Source organism: Jaculus jaculus, chromosome 8 (genome assembly GCF_020740685.1).
Source record: "Jaculus jaculus isolate mJacJac1 chromosome 8, mJacJac1.mat.Y.cur, whole genome shotgun sequence".
In the NCBI taxonomy this organism is placed as follows: domain Eukaryota; kingdom Metazoa; phylum Chordata; class Mammalia; order Rodentia; family Dipodidae; genus Jaculus; species Jaculus jaculus.
Genome location: NC_059109.1, coordinates 6,050,394 through 6,063,414, shown reverse-complemented (window position 1 = coordinate 6,063,414; position 13,021 = coordinate 6,050,394). Strand labels below are relative to the sequence as shown.

The following is a 13,021-nucleotide window of genomic DNA, read 5'->3' as shown; positions in this document are numbered from 1 at the left end:
CATACACAGTATCTCTTGGTATATTGTCACTTGATGAGATTTCCTGGAGGCCTGGGCACAGATGTCTATCTCTTCCATATAAGCCTTTCCATGGCACAGTGACAGGCCAGTCCCTGGAGCCCGGTGCGCATCTCATATACCCACTGTGTGTCGCTTACAAAATTAATAGCCAGAGAAGGGTAGAAAAGACCGAGGAGACAGTCCATCCACTTCCCTCTTAAAGGTAGGGAAACTGAGGCTCAGAGGTGACTTGAGTTGCCCAAAGATGCACAGCTTGTCTCTCGATTTGCATGCCAGCCTCATTCCTCTGTGATAGCCACACAAGGAGGATGGTCACCTGGACACTTTTTTCAGACAATTGGCCCAATCTGTCGCTTCAAAGAAATCGTTTGTTAAGCGTAACCTGCGTCATCATGCCAGGGGCTGCCCTGCAAGCTCCTCAGCCTCACTGGTGCGCTGGGGCCCACCCGTCATCCCAGCGCTTGTCAAGTGGGAACAGGAAGATCAGAGTTCAAGAACATCCCGTTACCTAGCACTTCAGGCCAGCCGGAGAGACATGAGCCCCTGTTACAAAACAACAACAAAAAGACTTTTTTTTTTTTTTTTTTTTTAACCTGCTGCCTTTTTGCCTCTGGGGACAGCATCTCTGTAGTTCACACCTGTCTCATGGATGCTGGTGGCAGGCCCTACTTAAGATGTCAGCAGAACACGTGATAATTCCCTACACCCTCATTTGTCACTTCAGCAGCACCTCCGCTGATGTGAGTCTCCAGGGTGAGTTAGATGCTCCCCATATCAGAAGTGGGAAAAGCAAGGCCCTGCGTTCACTGCTAGTTTCCCCTGGTACCATTCGATGTGGGACTTGGCTCTGGCCACTAGCAAAGAGCCTCTATATAGGTGCTTTGAAGTCAGGGACAAATGCCACCTCTTCCACCCCAGCCTCCTGGAGCACCCCCTCCCATTCTCTATTACCCCAGGACCTCTCTCCACCCAGGGTCTCCCTTAGCCACCTCAACATGGACTTACTTGAAGCTAATGTGGGGACCAAGCTGAAATTCACGGACCAGCAGGCCTAAGGACCACAGGCCTGAACCCGACAGACAGATCTAGCGTTGTTTTATACATGCCCTGTTGTTCTATACTCTCTGGAGGGGATGGCTCCCCTTATGTTCAGCTTTATCTTATCTTTGGGTACCTTTTTGGGCAGGGGTGCCCTGTGTATCTGATGCCTTTTGTCTCTCCCTCCCCCTGATCTCCCACTTTCTCTGCTCTCTTCTGTGAGCAAGCAGGTGTGAAGCTAAGGTCTTCTCTCCTCCCCAGAACCCAAGCACTGGTGGGCAGGGGTGATGTCGGGACAGTGGGGCTGGATGTCGGCCGGTTTCCCACAGCACGCCTCTGGCCACGTTCTGGGTTGGAATCCCCAGCTCTGGCCACTGTGGGCAAGGGCGGACAGTCTGTGAGGAGCTCCCTAGCCCCTTGTGAGATGTTCTGTGCCTTGGAGAAGGAGCTATGCACAGGCTTGGTGACAAGCAACGAAAATGAAATGGCTTTGGGAGAGAGGCTGGGAGGGAGCTGTCTCAAGTTCCTTGTCTCTCACAGGCTGAGACCGGTGGGGGTGAGATGTGGGGGTGTAGGTTGGTGACCTGCTGGGGAACCACTGAGGCTGAAGAAAGGATGGAGTGGGCAAGCAGAGGTGTTCAGACAGCCTTAGCCTGTCCCGGGGGGCCGGGGGGGGGGGGCTTAAGTACAGGCAATGTCACAGTGACCTAGCCCTTTGTGTGTACAAGTGGGTGTTCTGGGGCACAGGCCACCTTCTAGAGGCTTTTGTCCGAGGTAGCTCCTCTGGCGAGGGGCAGTTCGTCGAGGTAAGCATTTTGAACCATTCGTTAGCAGTCAGAGGATCGGTGTACCTGCCTCATTGGGCTGAGAGCCACATAGAGCTCGGAAGCTAACAGAGCCACAGCCAGTCTAATTCGCACAGCAACCCCTGAAGAGCACAGATCTCCTGCCACTATCCACAGAGCCATCCCTTTTCCAAGTCCCCAAATCTGGTTCTGGCAGGGTCGGGTGTGGCGGGGGAGCCCTGCGAAGAGTCATTCCTGGCCCAGTAGGTTCAGGCCTCCCAGGAATGACCCAGAAGGTCATGTGGGGGTGGCCGTTCCTCGTCCCCACCCCGTCGGACGTGGCCTTCGCCCCAGTGGGCTCCGGGCGTTTTCCTTAAACCTCCTCTGGCCTCTCTCCATCAGCTCCAGCCCAGGCCCAGATCGTGCACGCTGGCCAGGCCTGTGTGGTGAAAGAAGACAGCATCAGTGAGCGTGTCTACACCATCCGGGAAGGCGACACCCTGGTACTGCAGTGCCTGGTCACTGGGCACCCTCGACCCCAGGTAAGCCCCGCCCCCCCCAGGCAGTCTCTGCCCTAGTTCTCTCCTGGTACACTCCCAGGTAGCACCCACCTTGAGCCCAGTGAGCCCTGCCCTATGCCCTGCTGGGATCACAACCTGTGAGGTGGCAGGAGCTGGGGACTACAGTGCCACAAGGCGCGGGCAACACAACAGGTCACGTCCACGGGGGGGGTGCGCTAGCTGGGGAATTAACTTTGTGGAATTGAGCTGGAGGTTGTCATCTCCATGGTGGGAGTACATTGACCAGTGAGGACCAGCGGAATACAAGTAGATCAGTCTGCTGTCCTCTGTGAAGTGGACACACCCTTGCACACACTCTCAACCAGAGCTCCAGGGCAGAGCATTAAACGCCCACCACCATGCAGCGTTTTTGGGTCCTTTTTTTCCTCTCGACTGTCTTTTATTGGCTTCCCCAAAGTCTCCGTTTTACAGCTGAGGAAACTGGGCTCAGAGAGGCTGGGTAAGCTCCGAGGGTCACTCAGGACTTGGGAGGGTGGAAATCGAACTGAATTCTAGCACTGGTGTCCGCTGTAGCTTGGCACAAAGGGCCCCCAGCACGTCCACCTTTGGGTTGGAGGCTCCAGGAGCGACGTGCAGGGCTTAAAACAATCTCCACTTCAGGAAGCTTCTGGAAGGCGCGCCGCGCACTCTGGAGGTTCAAAGAACCCAAAGCAACTAGAAGGGGACAGAAAGATAAGAGTCTGGAAATGCCAGCCGGGCTTCATCACAGATCAAGCGTACGGTTCAGGCAGGGAGCGCCGGCCGGTTGTGGCAGAGAGCAGATGGGAGGAGGCCCGGGGTGGACGGGAGAGGAGGGACGCTGGAATTTGCCATTGAGCTGCTGTGACCTTTAATACCTTAGCAGCAGCAGAAATGGTAGCAATTGGGTTCTGGGAGGGACACTGAAATATGCAATCCTTTTTTTTTTTCCCCTGGGTAATTTGGGGAACAGGATGGCTTTCAGAGCTATCTGTGGCTTTTAGATAAGCAGGTATGTGTGGAAAGGTTCTTTCCTTATAAAGGCAGCCACCATGGCTTGTCCTCAAAGGCTTGTTTAGGGGAGTGTTTGCGTCATGCGTGACAACTGCAGTGTCCATGCTCCTCCCTACAAGTCCGTGAAGCAGCTGGGCTACGTCCCACTAAGGCTGAGCTGGCCATCTGAGTGTGCTTGATATGTGACCGTTGGTGGCCATGACTAAGTGTACATACATACCTATTTTTGTTTTCTTTTAATATTTTCTGTTTCTTACTTATTTGCAAGGAGAGAAGAAGAGAGAGAGAGGGAGGGAGAGAGGAAGAATGGGCACCCCAGGGCCTCTAGTCACTGCAAGGGAACTCCAGACGCATGTGCGCCAACATGTGCATCTGGCTTACATGGGTACTGGGGAATCGAACCTGGGTCCTTAGGCTTCACAGGCAAGCATCTTAACTGCTAAGCCATCTCTCCAGCCCTCCCTTTTTTTGAGATAGGGTCTTACTTATGTAACCCAGGTTGGTCTGGCTCCAAATGCTGTGTAGCCAAGGATGACTTTGAACTTCTAATCCTCCTGCATTTACCTCTGAAGTGCTGGAATTACAAATATTTTCCTGATGTTTTTATGCAGTGTTGAGAATTGAACCCAGGGCTTAATGTCTGCTAGGCAAGAACTCGACCAACTGAGCTATGTCCCTAGCCCTCCATCTGAGTTTGGTTTGCTAGCTCTCTACTGTAGTCTTTTCCTTTCCCCAACAACTATATTCTCCAGTCATTGGTGGCAACAATGAACTTGAGTCCGTGCCTCCATTCTCAGCATAGATTCCTAGATTCCCTCTCCATTTTTGACCTCAGTTGTGCCCACTCTATTGATTTTTTTTTCTTTTGGTTTTTTGAGGTAGGGTCTCACTCTAGCCCAGGCTGACCTAGAATTCACTATGTAGTCTCAGGCTGGCCTTGAACTCACAGAACTCCTCCTACCTCTGTCCACTCGGTTCCCCACCTGACCTGGGCCATGAGACCCATCCCTTGCTCCCCAACTGGCTTCAATGAAAACAGGAACTCTGGCTGCATCCCCAAGACCCATCACTGTGTCTAGAACACGAAACACACACAATAGAAACTTGTAATGAAACAAACAGGAGAGAAACAAGATGGTGTTTTGGTGTGTGCTGCAGGGGTGGTGGGGGACAGGACACTGCACTGCAAAACAATGAACAGAATACATTCAAGGGTGTGATGGGGAGGCCCATGTGGCTGGAGCACCTATGTGTAAGGATGTAAAAGCAAATAGAAATCACAGAAATAGGAGGCTGCAGAGATGGCTCAGTGGTAAAGGTGTTTGTCTGCAGAGACTGACGACCTGGGTTCGATTCCCCAGTTCCCACATAAAGCCAGATGCACAAGGAGGCACATGCGTCTAGAGTTCAGTTGCAGTGGCTAGAGGCCCTGGCTTGCCCATTCTCTCTGTCCCTCTCTGCTTATAACTAACTAAATAAATAAATAAATATTAAAAAAAAAAAAGAAATCAGAGAAATAAAAATGATACAGTCTTTGGAAAAGAAAAGATGGCCTCAGTATCTGAGAGATAGCTAAAGAGAAAATTAGGGAATTAGATGAAAGATCTAAGGAAATCAGCCGTAAGTCTGGAGAAGACATAGAAGATGACAGAACGGGGCTGGAAAGATGGCTCAACAGTTAAAGGCACTTGCTTTTAAAGCCTGATGACCCCAGAGTTTGAATCCCCAGTACACATGGTAAGCTAGCTACACAAAGTGGCATCTGTGTCTGGAGTTCATTAGCAGTTACAAAATGCCCTGGTGCCCCCCCCCCCCATTCCCTCTCTCTTTCTTCCTCTCGCTCTGCTTACAGATAAATATATAAGTCATTTTTTAAAGAGGAAATAATGAAAAGAGGAATTAGAGATGGGGCTCAGTTGAGAGAGTGCTTATCTAGCACACACAGAAACCTGGGCTCAGTCCCCACCACTGCATAAAACTGAGTGTAGTGGTGCATGTTTGGAATCCCAGCACTAGGGAGGTAGAGACAGGAGGATCAGAAATTCAAGGTCATCCTCAGCTGTATGTAGCACTGCCAGGCCAGTCTGGGCTACGTGCAATCCTGTCTTAAAAAAAAAAAAAAAAGGTAAAAGTTAGTTGAAAGATATGGAGGATTGAATGTGAAGCTACAATGGAAATTGATGTATTATAGAAGAAGCGAATACAGAAAACAGACAAGACAATATTAACTAATTTTTTAAATATTTTATTTTTATTTATTTGAGATAGAGAGAGAATATGGGCATGCCAGGGCCTCCAGCCACTGCAAACAAACTCCAGACACATGCGCCATTCTGTGCATCTGGCATTACATAGGTACTGAAGAATCAAACCTGGGTTGTTAGGCTTTGCAGGCTAGTGCCTTAGCCACTGAGCCCAGAAGGCAATATTTAAAGGAACAAAGGCTGAGAATCTTGTAAGGTCCTTGTCTTGTCTCATAATAAACAGTTCTCCCCAGATTCAAGACTGAACCCTAAATCAGGCATGGTGGCTCACTGGAGCCACTGGAGGCTGAGGTGGGAGGGTGGTCATGAATTTTCGTCCTGCCTGAGCTGTACAGTGAGTTCCAGGTCAACCTGGGATACAGCGAGCCCCTACCTCATAACAAAGACAACCGGGCCGCCAAACCCACAGACTTCATTATGTGAACCTGATGAGGTTTTCTTGAACCTTTGTTTTCCTGAGTTGGTAAACAGCACATGTGAGCATTGGTCTTTTTCTGTTATTTATTTTAATTAATTAATTAATTTAAATTTTATTTGTTTATTTACTTAAGAGAGAAAAGGGCTGAGAGGGGGGGGGAGGGAGGGAGGGAAGGAAGGAGAGAATGGATGTGCCAGGGCCTTCAACTGCTGTAAATGAATTCGACACATGTGCCACCTTGTGCATCTGGCTTACATGGGTCCTGGGGAATTAAACTTGGGTTCTGGGGCTTCGCAGGCAAACACCTAAGCCATCTCTCCGGCCCTTTTTCTGTGACTTAGAGCAGTACCAATAATAGAGATTTGCTGCATGACTCACGTGTGCCAGGCACCGTTTAGGTGTTTTACTCTGCAAAGTGGGCACTGTGCTGTATTAGTTATTGTTGACTATGAGCACTCCAGAACTCAAGAGCTTAAAACCACAAACGCTTCCTGTGTCTCAGTGCCTGTGGGCAGGGATCCAGGAGCGGCTTAGCAGGCTGACTCCGACTCAGGGCCTCTCACAAGGCGGCTCTGAGCATGGCCGTGGCTGCAGAATTCTCTCCTCCCGAAAGACGATGCAGCTGGTGACCTGGGGCCGCAGGTCAAGAGCTGGCTTTCTTCAGCCCCAAGGAAAGGCCAGGGTGGAAATCAGTCTTCCACATTCTGGTCTCTCCTGCTCAGTTCTGTTGGCAGCACAAGGGGAGGAGAAGTGGGCAGGGATTGCAGAATAATGAGAGGGCCAGGAGGTCATCATGGACGCTGGCTTCCAAATCCTTTTCCCACAGGGGACCTGTGAGGCTGAGGGATGAGACACCTACCAGGTCACTAAGCCCATAGGTAGAATAGTGCACACGTGGTTTTATCCAGATCTCCCAGTGGCCCTGAGAAGGGTTTGCTGTTCCACAGACTGCCCTGGGGAGGGGGCCCGTGAAAACCCCCTGTTGGGGTCAGGCCTGGATGTGCGCGTGGTGCGGGCAGTGGGGAGGGAGGGGACGCCGCCGCAGTTCAGCCCTCAGCCCCGCCCCAGTGCGGCGACTGACCGGTGACTGTCCTGTCCGCCCAGGTGCGGTGGACCAAGACCGCGGGCAGCGCGTCGGACAAGTTCCAGGAGACGTCGGTGTTCAACGAGACGCTGCGCATCGAGCGCGTGGCGCGCACGCAGGGCGGCCGCTACTACTGCAAGGCGGAGAACGGCGTGGGCGTGGCGGCCATCAAGTCCATCCGCGTGGACGTGCAGTGTGCGTCCAGCGCCCCGCGGTCCCCGCCCAGGCCAGGGCTAGCTCCGGAGGGCTCAGGGAGTGGAGTGAAGGGGCCGAGGTGCCACTGGGGAGGGGGCATCTTTTATGCATCCCCAGGCCACCTCGCATGGACAGGTGGACGGGGGATACACTGGGCTAGATTGCACGCTTTTCTTTTTAAATGTTAGTATAACCTCCCCGCCCCCGAAAAAAACATAAAAAACAAAAACACGAGACCAGGTGTGGTGGTGCACAGCCTTAATCCCAGCACTTGGGAGGCAGAGGTAGGAGGATCGCTCCTACTTTGAGGCCAGCCTGGAGCTACAGAGGTTCAGGTCAGCCTGGGCTAGAGTGAGACCCTTCCTTGAAAAAAATAAATGTCAATGCCTGGTCCCCACTTCCGGAGGTTCTGGTGTAAATGACAGGAATGGCTCAAAAGTGATACTGAGGATATTTTTAAAGTTTTTTTTTTTTAATTTTTATTAACATTTTCCATGATTATAAAAAAATATCCCATGGTGATATTTTTAAAGTTTTAAAAATATTTTATTTTTAAAATTTATTTGAGAGAAAGAGAGAGAGGGTGTGTGTGTATGCCAATGCAAATGAACTCCAGGCACACACCGTCACTTTGTGCACCTGACTTTACGTGGGTACTGGGGAATTGAACCTGGGTCGTTTGGCTTTGCAGACAAGCGCCTTAACCACTAAGCTATCTGTCCAGCCCCTAAAAAGTTTTTTTTTAAACATTAACCTATATCCAAAAGAGCACATTGATCTTAAGCAACAATTTTATAATTCCAAATATATGCATGTATGTACCAGCCCCATCCATTTCAAAATAACAGCATTTTTAAGGCCCAGTACAGGTCCCTCACGCCCTCTCCCCGTCAACTAAGTCCCACAGGTGATCCATGTTATGACTTCTGGCACTACACATGAGCATCACCACCCATCAGTATTAAAAGAAAACCTCAGGGCCAGGCATGGTGGCTCATGCCTTTAATCCCAGCACTTGGGAGGCAGAGGTAGGTGGTTCACCATGAGTTTGAGGCCACCCTAAAACTACATAGTGAATTCCAGGTCAGCCTGGACTAGGGTAAGACCCTACCTTGAAAAACCAAAAGAGGAGGGTACTTAATAGGTTGATATTGTATATATGTAAGTACAATGATTGTGATGGGAAGGTAATATCATGGAGAATGGAATTTCAAAGGGGAAAGTGGGAAGGGGGGAGGGAGGGAATTACTATGGGATTTTTTTTATAATCATGGAAAATGCTAATAAAAATTAAAAAAAAAAAAAGAAAAACCAAAGAAAAAGAAAAAGAAAAAAAAAAAACAAACATCAGGACTGGAGAGATGGCTTAGAGGTTAAGACACTTGCTGACAAAACCTAAGGACCCATATTTGATTCCCTAGTACCCACATAAAACCAGGTGCACAAGGTGATGCATGTGTCTGGAGTTCATTTGCAGCGTTTAGGAGTACTGTCTCTCTCAAGCAAGCAAGTAGGTAAATAAATATATTTAAAAAACCCAGGCTGAGGATGCAGGTCAGTTAGGTTGCAGGTTCGATTCCCAGAACACCACAAACTGGTATGGTAGCCTGCACCTGTTCTCCTGGACCTCAAGAGGTAAAGGCAGAAGAATCAGGAATTTGAAGTCATCCTTGGCTATGTAGTGAGTTAGAGGCCAGCCTGAAATGCATGAGACGCTATCTAAATAAATAAATACATAAATAAATAGAAAAGAACATTTCCAGGTTGAATGCCACCCATCTAGTGTAATTGACCAGTGAATAAACAGTCCCAGAAAGAAAAGAGACTTAGGCAAACCACACTGCAAATTCACAGCCAAACTGGGAGTTGAAGGAGGTTTTCCTGGTTTCCAGTCTACTGTCCCTTCTGCCCCATGGTCAAAGGGTATATAACGAGGTGCCCCCATGCAGGTCCCTGGGAGGGAGTCTGGGATGCCATCAGGTCCATTTACCTGCCTCTTAACATGTTGGTCAAGCTTAAAGACCTAGGGGATAAAAGGGGGAATCTGCTTTCTGGAAATGCCCTTTTTTGTTGTTGTCTTGTTTGTTCAAGGTAGGGTCTCACTTTAGCTTAGGCTGACCTGGAATTCACAATGTAGTCTTAGGGTGGCCTCGAACTCATGGCAATCCTTCTACCTCTGTCTCTCAAGTGCTGGGATTAAAGGAGTGCACCACCCTGGCCAGCTGTCTTTTTTTTTTTTTTTTTTTTTTTTTTTTTTTGAGGTAGTGTTTTGCTCTAGCCCAGACTGTGTAGTCTCAGGGTGTCCTTGAACTCATAATGATCCTCCTACCTCTGCCTCCCAAGTGCTGGGATTAAAGGCGTGCACCACCACGCCCGGCTGAAAATGTCCTTGGAGGATGGCTCTACTTTCCCCAAGGGCTCCCAGGAGCATGAGACCACGCTTAAGGGTCACCGCATCCTGATTCCTTGCAGACCTGGACGAGCCCGTGCTGACAGTGCACCAGACGGTGAGCGACGTGCGTGGCAACTTCTATCAGGAGAAGACTGTCTTCCTGCGCTGCACCGTCAACTCCAACCCACCTGCCCGCTTCATCTGGAAGCGGGGCTCTGACACGCTGTCCCACAGCCAGGACAATGGCGTCGACATCTATGAGCCCCTCTACACCCAGGTCAGCAAGGCAGCTGGCTCCCCTTGCCCTTCCTCCTGCACCCCACTGGAGGCGCTGAGGTCTAGTGACCTGCAATTCTTACAACTACCCTGACTCCCAACAAGTTTTATTTATTTACTTATTTGAGATGGAGAGATATTTATTTGAGATGGAGAGACAGAGAGAGAGAGAAAGGGGATGCTAGGTCCTCTACCCACTGCAAGCAGACAGACTCCAGACACATGCACCACCATGTGCATCTGGCTTACGTGGGTCCTGGGGAATCGAACCTGGGTTCTTTGGCTTCTCAGGCAAGTGCCTTAGCCGCTAAGCCATCTCTCCAGGCCCCCCCCCAACAGTTTTGGGTCTGCACAGAGATGCTCGTCAGTTCAGAAAAGTCAAGGGGGAGGGCGCCGGCGGTTAGTGCAGGAACAGGAGAACCCAAAACACACTCCACAGAGCATGGTTACTCGGGAAAAGCCAGCCACCCAAGGGACAGGGATTCCTCCTTGCTTGCTGCTGCTGACTGACTGAGGTTGGGACCCAGTCACTGTAGGAGTTGATGTGGGGTGGTCCTTCCTCATTCCATGCCATCACCCTGCAGTCCCAGGAGATGGTGATAAAACCACCCAGCCAGGGAGGGCTTTCAGAGGTGGCTGTGGGCGCCTCACATGTGGCCGGAGGGCCCATCATAGCAGGATCTCCTCTTCATTCCTCCATTCACCAGAGGGGTGAAACTGTGACCTGAGCCTGGCCAGCATGCACCAGAGCAGCTTCTGCCCCCAGAGAACGCTATGAGGGCACTGGCTAGGGCATGGGCAGTCCCTGGGGGTGGGGGGGGGAGATGATATGAATGGAGCTTAGGGGGTTGGGAACTGGGATAGGAATTGTCTGTTACCTGTGGTGTGCAGTGAATGAATGTGGGGGGGCTCCCCCCAGAAACCAAACATGCCCCTGACTCCAGTGGTCCACTGCCGCCCAGGGAGAGACCAAGGTCCTGAAACTCAAGAACCTGCGGCCGCAGGACTATGCAAGCTACACCTGCCAGGTGTCCGTGCGCAATGTGTGCGGCATCCCAGACAAGGCCATCACCTTCAAGCTCACCAATACCACGGGTACCGGCGCTTCCCGGCTCACACCCCTCTTGCACCTGGGCCAACTCCCCACAGCGGTGCCCAGCCCTGTTTCCCACTTTCTGCTCCTCCTGGGTTCTCCCTTCTCACCCCTCCCCAGGGCTGCCCTGGCCCCCATGTATTCCTTACCACCCCCCCCCGCCCGCCCATATAGCCCTCAGGGTTTCCTAAGAACCCCTGCCACACACACCTCCTTGTCCTCAGCACCGCCAGCCCTGAAGCTGTCTGTGAATGAAACTCTGGTGGTGAACCCCGGGGAGAATGTGACGGTGCAGTGTCTGCTGACAGGTGGCGATCCCCTCCCCCAGCTACAGTGGTCCCACGGGCCCGGCCCACTGCCCCTGGGTGCTCTGGCCCAGGGTGGCACCCTCACCATCCCTTCAGTGCAGGCCCGGGACTCTGGCTACTACAACTGCACAGCCACCAACAACGTGGGCAACCCTGCCAAGAAGACCGTCAACCTGCTGGTGCGATGTACGTGGCCTCAGAAGGGGTAGGCGGGAAAGCTGTGTGGGAGACAGAGTCCCAGTTCTCCAGGGGCCTCTGGTGGACTGGGAGAAAGGCCTTTCTTCCCTCTGGAGGTGGGGTGGGCTGAGCTATGAAGCGCTGTAATTTCCCTGCAATTCAGCTGTCTGTCAGAAGGGGGCAGAAGAACTAAATTTTGTTAAAGCTTTACTTACCAGTCTTCCTCCCTCCCTCCCTCCCTCCCTCCCTCTCTCCCTCCCTCCCTCCCTCCCTCCCTTCCTTCTTCTCTCCCTCCTTTCCTTTCTCTCTCCTTTTTTCCTCTCTCTCTTTATTTTGGTTTTTTCAAGGTGGGGTGTAGTCCAGGCTGACCTGGAATTCACTATGTAGTCTTAGGGTGGCCTTGAACTCACAGTGATCCTCCTACCTCGGCCTCCTAAGTGCTGGGATCAGAGGTGTGCACCACCATGCCGGGAGAGAGAGGGATGGAGAGAGAGAAAGAGAGAGTGAGAGAGAATATATGGGTGCACCAGGGCCTCCAGCCACTGCAAACAAACTCCAGAAGCATGCACCACCGTGTGTGTGCGTGTGTGTGTGTGTGTGTGTGTGTGTGTGTGTGTATGTTTTTGAGGTGTAGGGTCTAACTGTAGCCTAGGCTTGCCTGGAACTCACAGAAACCCTTCTAACTCTGCCTCCCTGAGTGCTGGGATCAAAGGTGTGTGCCATCATACCCAGGTTTTACTTTTGTTTTTTTGAAGCATGGTCTCACTCTGTCCCAGGCTGACCTAGAACTCATGGTGATCCTCCTACTTCAGCCTACACGTGCCGAGATTATGAGTGTGGACCGCCGTGCTTGACTTAATTTTTTTTTTAGATTGGTAAACTGAGGCTACAAAAACTACCTGCAGAAACTACAGGCTTAAAGAGAAATTTCCTGGCTTTATTTCTAGCTCCCTACATAACTGAATTTAAGTGAAAATAACATACATTTCCATAAACCATATATGTCACTCTTTAGTAGAAAAGCATTTCAGAAAATCTGAAGATAATTACTAAGTAAAAAGTCTACAGTACAAACTTCTTACTAAACTTCAGCCTTGGTTATTGTCAGCTATTCATTATGATATTAATTTTGCTTTTCTGACTCAAGGAGAAAATACTTCTTTTTCCAGGTAGGGTCTCACGCTAGTCCAAGTTGACCTAGAATTCAATATGTAGTCTCAGCGTGGTCTTGAACTCACAGTGATCCTCCTACCTCTGCCTTCTGAGTGCTAGGATTAAAGGCATGCACCACCATGCCTGGCTTTTTTCCTTTTTTTTTCTTTTTAGTTATTTTTGCTGGGCCTGGTGGCACACGCCTTTAATCCCAGCACTCGGGAGGCAGAAGTAGTTCAAGGCCTCCCTGAGACTACATAGTGAG

At 50.7% G+C, this 13,021-nt stretch overlaps 1 protein-coding gene across 1 annotated transcript in view; it reads left to right on the top strand.

Moving 5' to 3' along the window:
• The window catches only part of Mdga1 (MAM domain containing glycosylphosphatidylinositol anchor 1), a 63,816-nt gene that overhangs the window by 27,891 nt on the left and 22,904 nt on the right, over positions 1-13,021 (top strand). Inside the window, exons 2-6 of the mRNA XM_004649531.2 lie at positions 2,247-2,386; positions 7,184-7,358; positions 9,831-10,027; positions 10,989-11,121; positions 11,344-11,613. Of these exons, the coding sequence (XP_004649588.2) occupies positions 2,247-2,386; positions 7,184-7,358; positions 9,831-10,027; positions 10,989-11,121; positions 11,344-11,613 (915 nt within the window). The remainder of the gene's footprint in view (positions 1-2,246; positions 2,387-7,183; positions 7,359-9,830; positions 10,028-10,988; positions 11,122-11,343; positions 11,614-13,021) is intronic.